A 15,808-nucleotide genomic window follows, 5' to 3' on the forward strand; every position below is an offset into this window, starting at 1 on the left:
GAAAATATTTCCATTTCAGATTTTTTATTGTTTTTTTTTTATCAGTTATAGTAAAATATCAATTCAAAATATTCTTGTGCTGTTTTGAGTCCCTGTAAACAATGATATCATGAACAAACAAAAAAAATAAAAATAAATACTACTCCACTGAATCATAACTAAATCAGTCTGCAGAGAAACAAGACAATGTTGTGTTTGATTGCGTCTTCATTTCATCCCATCACAACCTGAGACATCTGCATTATCACACAGACTCATTAGGCACTAGAATATCACAATACTGATGAAAATACATAATACTGGAGGGAAATAAATAACACTTCAGAGATGCAAATGAGGCGTTGCAGCATGTCAGGGTCAGGGTCAGCATCCGCTCCAGCGCTCAGCGTTTGCATGCAGACACACAGACGATTTAACATATGCATCTAATTAGACGTGTTCGACAGCATCAAACTCATGTCAAGGCATCACCTCTGTGTTTACAGTCGGATCGGACACTTTTAACCCCGTCTTTCTGAGGGGTTGTCTTTGATTTACTCTTATCCTGCAAAAAAAAAATATTTATATATATTTATTAATCAGCCTATAAAGATACACTATATGATGAGAAGACATTATATATCATAACAGATGAAGATAAATAGATTTGGGGTCACTCAAATCACTTGCTCACAAATGGATGCTCTGCAGTGAATGGGTGCCGTCAGAAAGAGACTCCAAACAGCTGATAAAAACATGCGCTCCAGTCTGTCAGTTAATATCTGGAGAAGACAAACGTTGTGTGTTTGTGAGAAACGAATGCAAAAAATGTCGCAATCTGAATCAGGAGAGAAATCTGCACAGATCAAGCAGCGTTTAAACGGATTCTGATGTGAGAGACAACAGGAGATGCACTTTTTCACTGGAGGAAGTGTTATTATGGATAATAGCTTTTGTCTTCTCCAGATGTTGACTGATGGACTGGAGTGCTGTGGATCATGTGATGTTTTAATCAGCTCTTATCATGACGGCACCCATTCACTGCAGAGCAAGTGATGCAATGCTACATTTCTCCATATCTCCTCCCGTCAGACCTGGTCTCTGTGCGCTGGTCTCCTCGGGGTGCCGCCGGGGTTTCTTCCACACTGGGTGCCAGCGTTCACCAGCTTCTTCTCTTTGGCAGAAGAGCTTCTGGTCACAGGCTTCTCTTCCTTTTGATCTTTACATCAACAACAACACACAAGAGCTTCATATGCACGAACACCAGCGGATCTCTCTCTAGTGTTGTTTTGCTTTTTAACTCAATTAATCGACTCTAGTTTCTGTTAAAAAAATTAAATGAAATAGAATAAAACGAGTTCAAGTCAAAATTTAAATCTAAAATAATATAAATAAAAATGTAAATATTATAATGTAAATAAAATTACGTTTGATACGTTTGAGGAGCTGAATGTTATTTTTTTTAATCAACAAATTTACACAATTCAACAATCAACAATTTAAACAATTCATGATTTACTAGACAAGGTTAAAAAAGATTAGTATTAATAAATTGATAATAATAAAGGATAACAATTAATATTGTTTAATCTTTTTTTGTGCGTGTTTTATTTTATGTTCTGTCTGATTTGGTTTGTTTTTACTGTTATATTTGAAAAAGCTAAATAGTAATAAACAAACAAATAAACAAATAAATAAATAAATTGTTCACTCACTTTGTGTGTGTGTGTGTGTGTGTGTGTTTTATTTTATGTTCTATCTGATGTTTGTTTTTACTGTTATATCTGAAAAAAGCTAAATAGTAATAAATAAGCAAACAAACAAACAAATAAACAAATTAATTAATTAATTATTTGTTTACTCACTGTGTGTGTGTGTGTGTGTGTTTTATTTTGTTCTGTCTGATGATGTTTGTTCATACTGTTATATTTGAAAAAAGCTAAATAGTAATTAACAAACAAACAAATAAATTGTTTACTCACTTTGTGTGTGTGTGTGTTTTAATGTTCTATCTGATGTTTGTTTTTACTATTATATTTGAAAAAAAGGTAAATACTAATAAATAAATAAAAATATTGTTCACTCAGAATTTCTACCCTATAAAAAATTTTTAGAGCATGGTTATAAATCTATAAAAATGTTATTAATTTCAATTAATTTCTCAAATAATAAACCTCATACTGTAATCCTGATTTTCAAAAGTAATCAAGAAGCTGTTGAGCGGTAAATCAGAAACCTCTTGATTTGTAGTTGTTTTATTTCATTTTGAAAGTGTCCTGTAATGGGCCCCGGGCCCTGGTTCAGTGTTGACCTGAGTTTGATGACTAATGCCGCAGTGTAACTATGGGATGTCGGCTCTATGGTTACCATGGTAAATTTTGGTTAGAAATATTATATATTGCTATGTGCATCTGTGAGTTCTGCGTTATGGGCCTCGGAGAGTGTTTCAGATGACAATTGCATGTTCATAATCATAAACAATACACTGCGAAGATGCATTCCATTAGGCCTAAGTATAAACACCGTGACATCGTTAAAGAGCGTGTGCGTGTGTGTCGGTGTGTTAAACAGATGATCGTGTGTGACTCTCACCTGATGCGGCTCCCGCTGCGGTCTTGTCATCGTCGCTCGCGCTCTCTCCGGTTCCGGTACCGGCGGCCCGCTGCGTGTCCGTGTCCGTGCTCGTCAGCCACGTCGACTCGGTGTCTCTGCTCTCGTAATAACGGGGTTCGATCGTGGCGGATCTGCTTCCCCCGCAGCCCATCGAGCCCATAGAAGCATCCTCATGCACACGCGCGCGCATCTGCGGTCATTCTCCTCATCGTGAACGCGCATTCATATAAACACAGGCACAGCGGAACGAAAGCGATTCATTATTAAAGCCAATTAATTATTAAAAACATATTTCCTTTAATATTTAAGTAATATAATATGTTTATATCTATCTATCTATAATTATTTTTTTTATTTTGCACTTTTATAAAATAACTGTTTCCAAACCGCGATTAATCATAAACAGCCTACTGGTTTTTATATATATTTTATTTTGATTATAATAAAACTCTTTCACCCTAATTCAATCGCAATTATCCTTCCTTCAGTCATTCATTTATTTGCACATCTCATTGTGATTGCCTTCTGGAAATGCAAATTTAGTTAATTAATGTGTTTTACAAACAAACACCACACATTGTTTATGTACTTAGAATAATTTTATATTTTGGTTCCATGACACAATAATTTCACACATATAAGCTACACCAAATGTACATAACATCACATTTACATTGCATCTTTGTAACACTTCTCTCATTTCGTTTCTTTAAATGGACCACTGGTTTATTTTCAAGAATAAAGGTTAATTAAAAACACATTTTGATATCTATCACTAACATCAGACAAAACATAAGCAGAATGACTTAAAACACATAATTTCATTCACATGCACAAACGACTTTTCTTTAAAACAAAAATGTAAACAAAGTACTATGGCCGGCAGATATGACAATAGAGACGTATCTCTGAATATGAATGAGCACAGCAAAGAGACTAAAACAAGAGTTCAGCACAGTATACAGTTTAATTAAATTAAATTTATTCCCAGAGACGAAACAAGCGGTTCTTCTATTTGAAGTCCAGCAGGTTGCAGTCGATTTTGTAGTACACATAGGGATAGTATTCCTGCTGGCTGAGGTTCAAGCCTGGAATATCCATTGTAGACTGCTGGAACAGGAAAAAGATGACAACAGCTTGCATGAAATGTAATATAATTCCATGCATTTATGCGACAGGACACAAAAACTCACGTCGATAATGGCAGCTGCACCGCTGTCCAGATGCTTGTAAAGATCGTTCAGAACCTCCCTCAGCTTCTTCATGTTCTTCTTGTTGGGCTGCAAGAGCATCGCTTGGAAGTTCACCGGCAATCCATATCTGTGTTTAGAATTCAAAAATTAAATTAAATGAGTGATGCACTTACAGGAAAACTCTGGGGCAAAACCGAATCTTAAAATTTAGTATGCATCAGTTTGAAACCGAAACTGGATTTTTTTTTTTAAATTGTGTTCCCTTTCAAGGGAACTAGAACAGTGTGAGGAATGCAATAGTGTTCACTACTAGAAGAAGCAGTGTCTTGTTACATGGTTACATGCATAACCCAAAAACCTTTTTTTAAATATTGTAAATGTATTAATATTATTACGCCGATTATTATTTATTTTTACAGAAACCAAGTTTTTGTCTAACTGAAAATCGATACCTAAAAAAAAATAAACAATAAATTTATTAATAAATCACTTTAATAAAAACAACATTTTAATTACCGCATATAACTTTTTAAAAACAATCACATTTCTACTCTAATTTGTTGTTGAAATATAAACATTTAAATGATTGCTGTAATAAAAAGAATGTGTAACTTGATTTATTTAAACATAAATCATAAAAAGAAGACAACAGTTCAGGTAAACATGCAATGAATTTGTAAAAAAGTAAAGATATTTTTTCGAGTTTCGATTTTTTCTTCCCAAAGGTAAATGCACCCAAAAACTGAATTTTTAGACGAAAATATCCGGTTGCCGCAATTTCAGTGCATCACTTATTTTAATGTAGTTTTAACTCGTTTTTCACCGTCCCATCCTATATAAGAAGAACAGCCTCTTTATAAAGCTACAAATTTATAAAACAAATGTTGATATTTGTTGAAAATGTTTGTGTACTCATCTAGACGACGTCTGCAAATTGTAGAAGTTGCAGTTTAGTTTCAATAAATGCTTATAAATGCAATAAATAAATTTGGACTGGGTATGAAGTTGGCGTAATACAATAACACATAATCCATAAGAAAAATCCTCATGATATGAGCTCTCTAGGAACCTAAAGAGATGTTGTATTGTGTCTCTACCTCAACACTGATTCCACAAAGACCCTCAGAGCTTTAATATGGATCCAAGCGATAAAAGCCTCGCTGAAGTTCACCTTCAGCCATCGAACAAGCGGACCCTGCAGACCAAACACATGCATGAAGGAGCTCAAATGAAGTAACATGCTAAATGCTCAGAGCATCCAGACAGCAGATGCATACAAACTGCTTTTTCTTGTCAGTCGAGAGTCTGGTCATCTCCTCCTTATCTGCTTTCATTTCCTCCTCGTTGTACTGGAAGTCCCGGAGCATGAACCTGTGAAGCAGACACTGGGATGACTAAGGCATTAAGATCCTCTAAACGCTGATTCACGACCACACGGTGGAGCTGGAAACAGCTGCTTACTTGTTTTCTCTGGCCTTGAGTCGGAAGTCATCGATGGCTTTTCTGAAGAGCGTGACGGTAAACAGCCCACTGTCCTGGTCTTCAAAAAGCAAACTGCAGGGAAGAAAATAACACTAGTGTTAGGAGAGAATCTCAAATGTATATCATAATCAATCTAATATTTCACTCAAAATTATATTTTTATATATGAGAAAGTTCTCATTATCAAAATGATCATTGCTTTAGACAATCACCAGTGTGATTAACCAAAAAATCAATTGGTAAATAGTGTCTGTTCGTTCTTCTTTATTAGTTAATTGGTTTCTTAAAGTCCTAAACATGTTCTCCTCAACCAGCGGCCAATCAGACGCATTGATTTCCCCAAAAATATCAAATTAACCTTTCGTCAATCAACTTTCCCGAAAACCCAATTTAATCTTTTTTTAAACACCTTTTAAAAAACACTTATATGTTACTTAACACGAATCATTTCATCATCTTAAATCAAAAGAGAGCGTGTTCTTATAGCATTTGATCAATTTTCCTTAACTTCTATTCTGGGAGCAGGTGCACAATTCCTTATACATGCAATACACTTCCGGAATTATGAACCTAAATAAAAGGGAACGACTGATGGAATTGTTGTGAGTTTCTTACTTGGTAGATCGTGGCACCACCATTTCTGCAAGAGTCTCGTAAGTGCGCTGCCAGTCGTTATAATTGGTCCTAAAGGGTTAAAAAACATGCTGTTAGTATGTGCATTGAGAAAAATAAACACATTAGCTTTGTGTGCATCCATAAAGATGTTCAGAGAGGCTGTTTTAATTGGAATTAGGGCTGGGCAATAACAATGAAATGTTTTTTTTTTTCAGGACATTTGACGATTCTCAATTTCTATATATTTTTTTTATTTAACAACAGCATGATTCAATTAACGTTTTCTTTTAAACCATCTAAATAAAGGGCGGTTAATCACGTGGGGCTTTATGAGGTCAGATTTCTTCTTGTATCTTAACAGTAGCATATTGTCAACATGTCTGATTATAACATTTGATAGGATTTCTATTTAAAATAGCCATTTTTCGATTTATTTGTCAGGTATTTGGTAGGGGAGGAACTCAAGTGCAGACAGGGAATCACAAAACAAAGAGTTTATTAATACAAAAAGGGGAAAACAAAACCCACGAGGGGGAAAACAGGACTAGGGCAAATACAGCAATACTAAATAAGACTGACTCGACAAGATAAACAAAGACTCAAAACAGGAGAACACTGACTACAACTAACACTCACGGTTATACAGGGACTTCAGAGGAACAATCACAAGTGTGGAACACATCTGAGAAACACAGTTGAGGTACAATCACAGGTACAATCACAATGACAATGAACCGACGCCAGACAGAGCACACTAGGAGATCTAAATAGGGGGAACAATTAAGACACGACAGGTGTTACAGATAGGACAATCACGACACGACTAGGATAACAAGGGGGGCGGGGCAAGGGAACGAGACAACACAAGCACATGGCCCAAAGACAAGGCCATGCGCTTGTACACAAAACACGGGTCTGTCATGATCCTGCCTCAAGACTAGGAAAAATCAAGGACACAAGGGCAGGATCATGACAGAACCCCTCCCTTAAGGAGCGGCTTCCAGACGCTCCTCAAGGGAACATCAAACACGGGACATGACTGACATGACAGACTGGGACACAGACACAAACCAACAAGACATGACTAATAATAACAAAGGCAAACATGAAAACACAATGGCAGGGTTAGGGTGACATAACAAAAAAAACAAACAGGGAAGGGGAGGGGGCGGGACCACAAAGTTCATGGGGGACAGACCAGGGCGGGTGGGGGGGGTAGGAATCTTAGGAGGGTAGGACGAAGGCTGACGACGGGGGGTACGGGCAGGTCTGGATGGTGAGGGGCGGGGAGGGGTCTCGGGACTACTGACGGGGGACATGACAGGAGCAGACAAGGGACGCGGGGCAACAACATCTACTGGACACGGGGCAACATCTACTGGACACGGGGGGGCAACATCTACTGGACACGGGGCGGCAACATCTACTGGACACGGGGCGGCAACATCTACTGGACACGGGGCAACATTAACGGGACACGGGGCCACATCCACAGGACACGGGGCCACATCCACAGGACACATGACTACATCAGCAGGACACGGGGCGACGACATCTACGGGACACGGGGAGACGACACCTACGGGACACGGGGAGACGACACCTACGGGACACATGACTACATCAACAGGACACGGGGCCACATCAACAGGACACGGGGCCACATCAACAGGACACGGGGCCACATCAACAGGACACGGGGCCACATCAACAGGACACGGGGCCACATCAACAGGACACGGGGAGACAACGGCTGGACATTTGGGACTTCTGGGGACAGGGTCAGGGGACAAGACAGGACTGACGGGGATTTCTAAAATTTGGACAAGACGGGACAAATAATCAGAAAATGCTTTAGCAGCTAGGACAATAGGCATCTCCTTACGAGATGAGACAGACAGTACAAGAGTCTTTGCTGCAGAGTCGGCCGCGGCTCTCTCCTCCGCTCTCACGACTGCAGACTTGAATACGGCTTTCTGTTTTGCCGGCTCGGGCACGCCAGCGCTCCTCGCTGCTGGCTCGGGCACGCTCACCGCTGCTGGCTCGGGCACGCTCACCGCTGCTGGCTCGGGCACGCCCACCGCTGCTGGCTCGGGCACGCTCACCGCTGCTGGCACGGGCACGCCAGCTCTCGACGCTGCTGGCACGGGCACGCCAGCTCTCGACGCTGCTGGCACGGGCACGCCAGCTCTCGACGCTGCTGGCACGGGCACGCCAGCTCTCGACGCTGCTGGCTCGGGCACGCCAGCTCTCGACGCTGCTGGCACGGGCACGCCAGCTCTCGACGCTGCTGGCACGGGCACGCCAGCTCTCGACGCTGCTGGCACGGGCACGCCAGCTCTCGACGCTGCTGGCACGGGCACGCCAGCTCTCGACGCTGCTGGCACGGGCACGCCAGCTCTCGACGCTGCTGGCACGGGCACGCCAGCTCTCGACGCTGCTGGCACGGGCACGCCAGCTCTCGACGCTGCTGGCACGGGCACGCCAGCTCTCGACGCTGCTGGCACGGGCACGCCAGCTCTCGACGCTGCTGGCACGGGCACGCCAGCTCTCGACGCTGCTGGCACGGGCACGCCAGCTCTCAACGTTGCTGGCACGGGCATCCAGCATTGCCTCCTGTCTGCTGAGTTCCATTGTGGTCGGTTCATTCTGTCAGGTATTTGGTAGGGGAGGAACTCAAGTGCAGACAGGGAATCACAAAACAAAGAGTTTATTAATACAAAAAGGGGAAAACAAAACCCACGAGGGGGAAAACAGGACTAGGGCAAATACAGCAATACTAAATAAGACTGACTCGACAAGATAAACAAAGACTCAAAACAGGAGAACACTGACTACAACTAACACTCACGGTTATACAGGGACTTCAGAGGAACAATCACAAGTGTGGAACACATCTGAGAAACACAGTTGAGGTACAATCACAGGTACAATCACAATGACAATGAACCGACGCCAGACAGAGCACACTAGGAGATCTAAATAGGGGGAACAATTAAGACACGACAGGTGTTACAGATAGGACAATCACGACACGACTAGGATAACAAGGGGGGCGGGGCAAGGGAACGAGACAACACAAGCACATGGCCCAAAGACAAGGCCATGCGCTTGTACACAAAACACGGGTCTGTCATGATCCTGCCTCAAGACTAGGAAAAATCAAGGACACAAGGGCAGGATCATGACATTATTAAAAATCAAGTCGTGGCAAAACATTACATTCGAATTAATCAATAAAATCAGAAAAATGTCCAAGGCCTATTTGGAATCTATCACTTACTTTGGTACGACCACCAGCATAGTAATGAGGTACTCCGAATCAAGCACAAAGTCGTCTTTCTTGACAATATCTGCCAAACTCCTGGTCAGCAGGCTCCCTCTGGCGAAACAACGAAAATCACATTGGTTCATTGGAAAATGATTCCCCAGCCATGACTCTCAAGGTCTTTCCTTAAATATGTTTTTTCTTAAAGGAGTAGTTCACTGTAACACACATAAATTGATTATATTGGACTACTTTTTTGTAGTTTGACAGATGTATACAGTACAATGGAAATGAAGTGCGTGAATATTCGTTAAAAAAAAGTTAAATTACGTATGTTGCATGAAAAAAAAACTGCATTTTGCATTGTACATTTTTTTTTATTTCTTTAAATTAGTAAGACACATGATAAATTCTGTACTTAAAAATCTATTAATATCAATGCATTATTTTGGAAATCAATTCAAATCATTGCATCCAAACAAATAAATGGTTTTCCAATGGATGCACGATATATCGGCCGATAAATTCAAACTTTTTCTGTTATCGGTATCAGTCCGATAAGAAATTTTGGCTGATATCTTAAAGCCAATAAATAATGCATTATATCCTTCAGAAACACTTGACCAGAGACAACTCGTTTGCATTATTTAATTTATTTGTAAGGCTTTTAATGAAATTTGGTAATGGGAGAGCTAAACTATTTTTAAAATGTACACTGTTTAAACCAAGCTGCTTATGATCCAGTGTTAGGAATGTGGCTTTTAATGATGAGACCTTTTTTATAATCAGGCTCTCAAAAAGTATATACAAATTTGGATATAGATTTATCAGCCGAAATATCGGTTATCGGCTTTCAAAAATATCGGTTATCGGTCAAAATTTTCATATCGGTGCATCCCTAATAAATGTATTATAAAGCCTAAATAATAAATGTGAAATAAAACATCTAAAATTAGATTTAGTCGGATATGTCTGAGTTTACTCACGCGTTCTTCCTCTCTAGATTCTGTAAGTTTCCCTTCAGGTTGTTGTAGGCTGAAGCTCGAGCCTTCAGGTCGTTGTCAATCTGTGTGACTTGCTGTTGAACAGCAGGAGGAGAGAGTTTCATTTAAAACTGCATCTCACTCGTCATTCACGCAGCTTGACTTGACTTTTTTTTACGCGATTTTACTGTAAGCAACCAGTGCTAAACGAAAACTGACTGCCAATTTTAGTTCCAAAATTCATATAGAGATAATTGGATGTGATCACTTGCCTTGGTTATAATCTCAGAAATGTTTTTCAAGGATTGTTTGATAGGGTACTTGGCCATGTCCCACTGGAATCTTGTGACGTAGGTGACCAGATCGACTAAATCACGGCACAGAAAATGAGAGTTAATTCAACAAACCAGCAATCCCATTTCATGCCACAGATCCCAGTGACTCTCACCTCCATTAGCCAGCAGGTTCTCCTGGACTTTATCTCGACTGTCCTCCAACACATCAGCCATGTACTGAGCCACTTTCTTCACCACACTGTGAACGGCATCAAAAGACATCACAGCCCTCTGAAAACTCCAAGATTGGACATTCTCTGAGAAACAGAAGTCATCAAAACATGCCACATATCGGATGATTCAGGTGTCCAAGAAGCCCAGTTTCATTTAGTATAACGGCTTCTGATAACATCACAATATAGGGTTTTAAAAATCTGAAATCTAATAATTCTATAGATTAAAATCACATTGGTTCATTGGAAAATGATTCCCAAGCAATGACTCTCAAAGTCTTTCCTTAAATATGTTTTTTCTTAAAAGAGTAGTTCACTGTATTTTTTTTTAATTTCTTTAAATTAGTAAAACGCATGATAAATTCTGTACTTAAAAATCAATTAATATCAATGCATTAATTTGGAAATCAATTCAAATCATTGCATCCAAACAAATAAATGGTTTCCCGGTTAATAAATGTTATGGATGCACGATATATCGGCCGATAAATTCTAATTTTTTAGATTTAGATTAAAATAACTATTCGCATCCAACAGTCTGGTGCAACCAAACCAAGTTAAAATAAAATACATGTAATGTATATCAGACACTTGGTCTGGACATGCTCCAGAATGACTTGATTGGCTTTGACCATCTTTTATCAAGGTTTTGGATTTATCCGAGACAAAAGCACTCAATTTAATTGAATCTCACATCTAAGTACGAGCTATAAGTCATGCAATTTAAATATGATCACTGGTGCATCACTATACTGCTAATAACTCGTTTTAGGAAGATGCTGCGGTAACCTCACCTCTATATGAGATTCCTCAATTCACAAAAGTAAAGAAACTGAATTTTAAACATTGATACATCATTACTAGAAACCTCAACAACTCAAATCTGCAAGATATTTGAGCACTTAACCAGTCTTAAGTCTCTGGGGTATATTTGTAGCAATAGCCAAAAATACATTGTATGGATCAAAATGATAGATTTTTCTTTTATGCCAAAAATCATTAGGATATTAAGTAAAGATCATGTTCCATGAAGATATTTAGTACATTTCCTACCATAAATATATAAAAACTTCATTTTTTATTAATAATATGCATTGCTAAGAATTCATTTGCACAACTTTAACGATGATTTTCTCAATATTTAGATTTTTTTTGCACCCTCAGATTCCACATTTTCAAATAGTTGTGACAAAAACTCAACCAAATATTGTTCTCCTAACAAACCATACATCAATGGAAAACTTTATTCAGCTTTCAGATGATGTATACATCTCAATTTCCAAAAATCGACACTTGTGACTGGTTTTGTGGTTCAGGGACAGATTTGATTCCTTGAGGCAGAAAATCCTTTAAATTAGTATTATTATAGTCAAGCATCACTCTTTCAGAAATTACTAGTAAGTTTTACAAGCAATTACAAAGAAATGGCATGTAAATACATTGAATTAAATGTGAATCTTTGAAGTAGACAGACCGAAATAGTCTACTGTAAAACATACTCCACTAATATTTGTTTTATTTACAGCTTCGGGGAAAAAAAATCTATAGATTTAGATTGAATGAGGGCCAAAGAGAGATTAGAATCCAAAGACATGTCTGGCAGACTGTGAATGTTGCTTTTGCATGGCGTTTACATTGGAATTGATTTGCTGAATGTAAAGAAAAAGACAGAAAAACAACTTTACCTCTCGACAAACGCGTCCAGCTTGGCCAGCTCATCAGACAGCCCCACCAGGACATCTAACGTCCCGACCTACAGCGTTTAGAGAAGAAAAACACTTTGATCACCATCCAGTATAATGAAGAATTATCTGTACACCATCATGTGAAATGTCACAAATTCCAGCTGGGACTGTAAAAAGAGGAAGAGGAAGTGATGTGACCTTGAGATCCGGGATGTTGAACTTGTTGTTGGTGGAGAGGTTGTTTGTCCGAGTTGTGGCCGTCATTAGTGTGTCCCATGTCTGCTGGCAGGTTTTCTCTCCAGGAGCAGAAATCAACCAAAACTCAGTCATGGCTGCTGAGAAGCCAGAAATGGAGAGTCTAAAGCAGTAAGACATTCATAAACTGATTGAAATATACAAACACCAGCTCCAACAAACAGACATTCAATCGAATACATCATGAAAATGCAACCGTTCTTTAATTTACAAAAGCACAAGTAATAATATCGGTTTAGTAATTCAAATTCGCCAACATTTTCACCAATTCCGGCACAAAAAGTCATAGTTGGGGACTAGTTTGGGTAAGTTAATGCTGAGTTACTGTATTTTACTCTGACATTTTAATGAGAATTTATTAAACCGATAGCTTGCAGACATGTTTTCCTCTACAAGAATATACAAGAAGCAATAACTAACTGATGAAATGCATAACTAGAAACGTATGTACTGATAATAGAAATGTTCATTAGTTTAAAAATGTAAGTGAATAATCATTAATCACTAATATTGCAGGGCTTTCCATTACATACAGAACTTCCCTTTAGATTCAAATCAATTTGAAGCATAAAATCTCAGTATTAAATAAGAATAATATTCATCTTCATGTTATTTGACAACTAATGTATTAAAGTGACAGAAGACTGTATAAATCAGAATTTGAGGCTGTTATTGATGATGATTTTATATTAGCATCATAGCATTAACACGCAGTGCTTCATACATAAAGTACAAGAGAACTGGTCTACACTATCAGATCTACACAGCACTACATATGAGATGTTTAATATCAACTAACAACTTAAAAACGCAGTTATAAATCACATAAACATAAAGAAATAAACTCTAATCCAAATTAGCAAAAACAGCTAAATGTTCAGACGTTGCCGAGCGATCGCACGAATAGCGGATGTTTACCTGATTTCACCGCGAACGAGATGAAGCGATGATTGTTCAGTAGTTTGAAACTCAGTAGTTTTCAAAGGATCAGTTTTAGGATTTGATATTCATAATGACACTCCAGTGTTTCCAAAGGCTTCCCTCAGAATCAGCTGATTGGCTGCTGTGATCTGCGCATGCGCAGCCGCGGGCCACAGCGACCCCTGGAGTCTGGAGTCCAGCTTCTTTTTTCTGTTAAAGGAACAGTTCACATCAAGAATGAAAATGTAAAATAGTACACGAATAAATAAATAAGCAAAAAACATAATATATTATACAGGGTGTTTAACAGTAAGCCATCTAGTGTCTTCATTCACGACCCAAAGGCCAAGCCTTATATTCAGAGCCAGACTCGCTTTTCTTATACTTTTTTAAATGTTTATAAAAATATAATTACACAGCAGAAAAAAGTAATTTTTTCCATTTATACTTATACATAAATTATAAAAACATACATTTTATAAAATGTAAATTATATTTATTTATATTATTTATATAGGCCTACTATTACAGTATATATAATATTAATTTATTACAATATATATTTTTTTTTATATAATAATTTACTTTATGTACTTTTGCAATTAGTTTTCTTTTTCAAATACTGCTATTTAGGTTTCTTTTTTTCACAGTATTAGTTCAGTTTTTAGTTTTTAGTTTGTTTCCAGTTAATTATTTTAGTTCTTCAACATAATCTAAATAAAATATTAAATATGAAAATAATTCATTTTACATTTTGTATTTAGTTTAAGTTTTTTTTTATATAATATTTATAGGTTATTTTTATTTCAGCTTCATTTAAATTAACCAATTTATTTAGTTAATAACAATAACCCTGAATTATTTAATATATAAATAAAAGCTTATTTAAAATATTAATCATTGCATAATAACTACATATATAAACACACACACACCCCTTTATGATGCAGTCGTCTGTGTATTTATGAAGCTGACTTCTCCCTGAAGGTCAAAGGCAGGAATGCCCAGTCAGCAGCCAGCGAGGGAGGCACAGCGGTCTTTTTTTAGACAGGAGTCCCTCTTCCTGGCAGCGGGTGTTCCCCACCCTGAGATTGAGGAAAAGCCCACAAAGGGATATGTTTATGGAGTTCAGTAGGTCTGGGGTGCATTGTTTGGGATACAATGCCAGGACTGGCTGGAGCCAAACCCCCAGATCAAACACCAGGGTGGGCTGACCGCTAACGGGCCGGTGGCCAGACCGATAGGGACATGTCTGGGCACGCTCGCTCTAATCGGTCACCTGCCCGCCGGCCCGAGTGCCTGGGGCATAAGAAACACTGCTTGATTTCCAAAAATAATGTGGCTCAATGGTAGAGCATTGCGTTAGCAGCACAAAATGTTGTGGGTTCAATTCCCTGGGAACACACACTGATAAAAGAAAGTATATGCTAATTGCATTGTAAGTCGATTTGGATAAAAGCAACTGCATATATGTAAATATTATGAATGATTTATTCATCATTCTTTCCCAACATGCTGCTGTTGAAAACAAAAGCAGTTTGCATGATATAAACTAGCAAATCTGAAAAGAAAAGTTAGAATTGTGAGCTGATGAGTCTCAATTACACTTTTTACTCAAATTTGTACTTAAAAAAAAAATCTGAATCGTTAGACATAAACTAAGAAAGTCAGAATGCAAGCAAGGAACACGGAACTAAAGCAAAACAGAAAATTACTCTGACAATAGAATTGCGAGATATGAACTCAGAATTGCGAGATAAAAAGTTTTTTGTGGCAGAAATGGGCTTCACATATTTGGGAACACATCTGCCAAGCTACAAAATTAATAAAAACAACATGTAACTATCAAAGAAGTATTACGATAAACAATATTCTGAAGTCATATACTTTGCTACAGTTCTCAAATCTACTTCTCTGTCCTTTGTATTCAGACTGAGAGACTAATCGAGTTAAAATCCAACTGATGTTCTTTTTGTCAAGACAAAGGTGGATATTTATTGAAAAGGGTTTAAGGAAATGGGTGTTCATCTGGGTGCAGATGTACATGGGTGGAGAGATGAAAGGTGACAGACAGAGGCAGAAAACAGAAGATAAGCTCTATTGTTTTTGTTATGAACTCACTGTCTATCTATTTAGCCCAGTGCCAATGACCTCCACATGTTTTCAACATATTAAAATGGTGTTTAAATATAGTTGAAATGTAGCAAACTCATAAAGCAGTTTCCATTTACTTAATCTTTTATGTTTTCTCCCGATCAGCTCTTCTGAAATACTTTAGATTATTGCAGAGTTCCTTTATTTTGTTT

The 15,808-nt window shown here is 38.2% G+C and overlaps 2 protein-coding genes across 6 annotated transcripts; both read right to left on the reverse strand.

Moving 5' to 3' along the window:
• Positions 1-7: 7 nt before the first annotated feature.
• baalca (BAALC binder of MAP3K1 and KLF4 a) lies at positions 8-2,798 on the reverse strand. Its single transcript, XM_052617825.1, has 3 exons — positions 2,572-2,798; positions 1,074-1,198; positions 8-544 (listed from the first exon to the last, which is right to left on the reverse strand). The coding sequence occupies exons 1-3, from the start codon at positions 2,780-2,782 to the stop codon at positions 455-457; spliced, it is 426 nt and encodes a 141-aa protein (XP_052473785.1). The 5' UTR covers positions 2,783-2,798; the 3' UTR covers positions 8-454.
• Positions 2,799-3,169: 371 nt separating this feature from the next.
• Positions 3,170-13,683, reverse strand: LOC128030315 (V-type proton ATPase subunit C 1-A). 5 transcript variants are annotated; one of them, XM_052617826.1, is made up of 13 exons: positions 13,500-13,683; positions 12,525-12,684; positions 12,327-12,394; positions 10,582-10,667; positions 10,406-10,500; positions 10,137-10,228; positions 9,166-9,264; positions 5,883-5,951; positions 5,247-5,339; positions 5,063-5,156; positions 4,883-4,980; positions 3,786-3,912; positions 3,170-3,702 (listed from the first exon to the last, which is right to left on the reverse strand). In XM_052617826.1, the coding sequence occupies exons 2-13, from the start codon at positions 12,654-12,656 to the stop codon at positions 3,604-3,606; spliced, it is 1,152 nt and encodes a 383-aa protein (XP_052473786.1). In that variant the 5' UTR covers positions 12,657-12,684; positions 13,500-13,683; the 3' UTR covers positions 3,170-3,603. The 5 variants fall into 5 exon arrangements, with proteins under 5 accessions (XP_052473786.1, XP_052473788.1, XP_052473789.1 ...); XM_052617828.1 differs by having other exon boundaries at positions 3,170-3,699; positions 13,500-13,666; XM_052617829.1 differs by having other exon boundaries at positions 3,170-3,699; positions 10,137-10,224; positions 10,402-10,500; positions 13,500-13,666.
• Positions 13,684-15,808: the final 2,125 nt, after the last annotated feature.

Source organism: Carassius gibelio, chromosome A16 (genome assembly GCF_023724105.1).
Source record: "Carassius gibelio isolate Cgi1373 ecotype wild population from Czech Republic chromosome A16, carGib1.2-hapl.c, whole genome shotgun sequence".
Taxonomy (NCBI): domain Eukaryota; kingdom Metazoa; phylum Chordata; class Actinopteri; order Cypriniformes; family Cyprinidae; genus Carassius; species Carassius gibelio.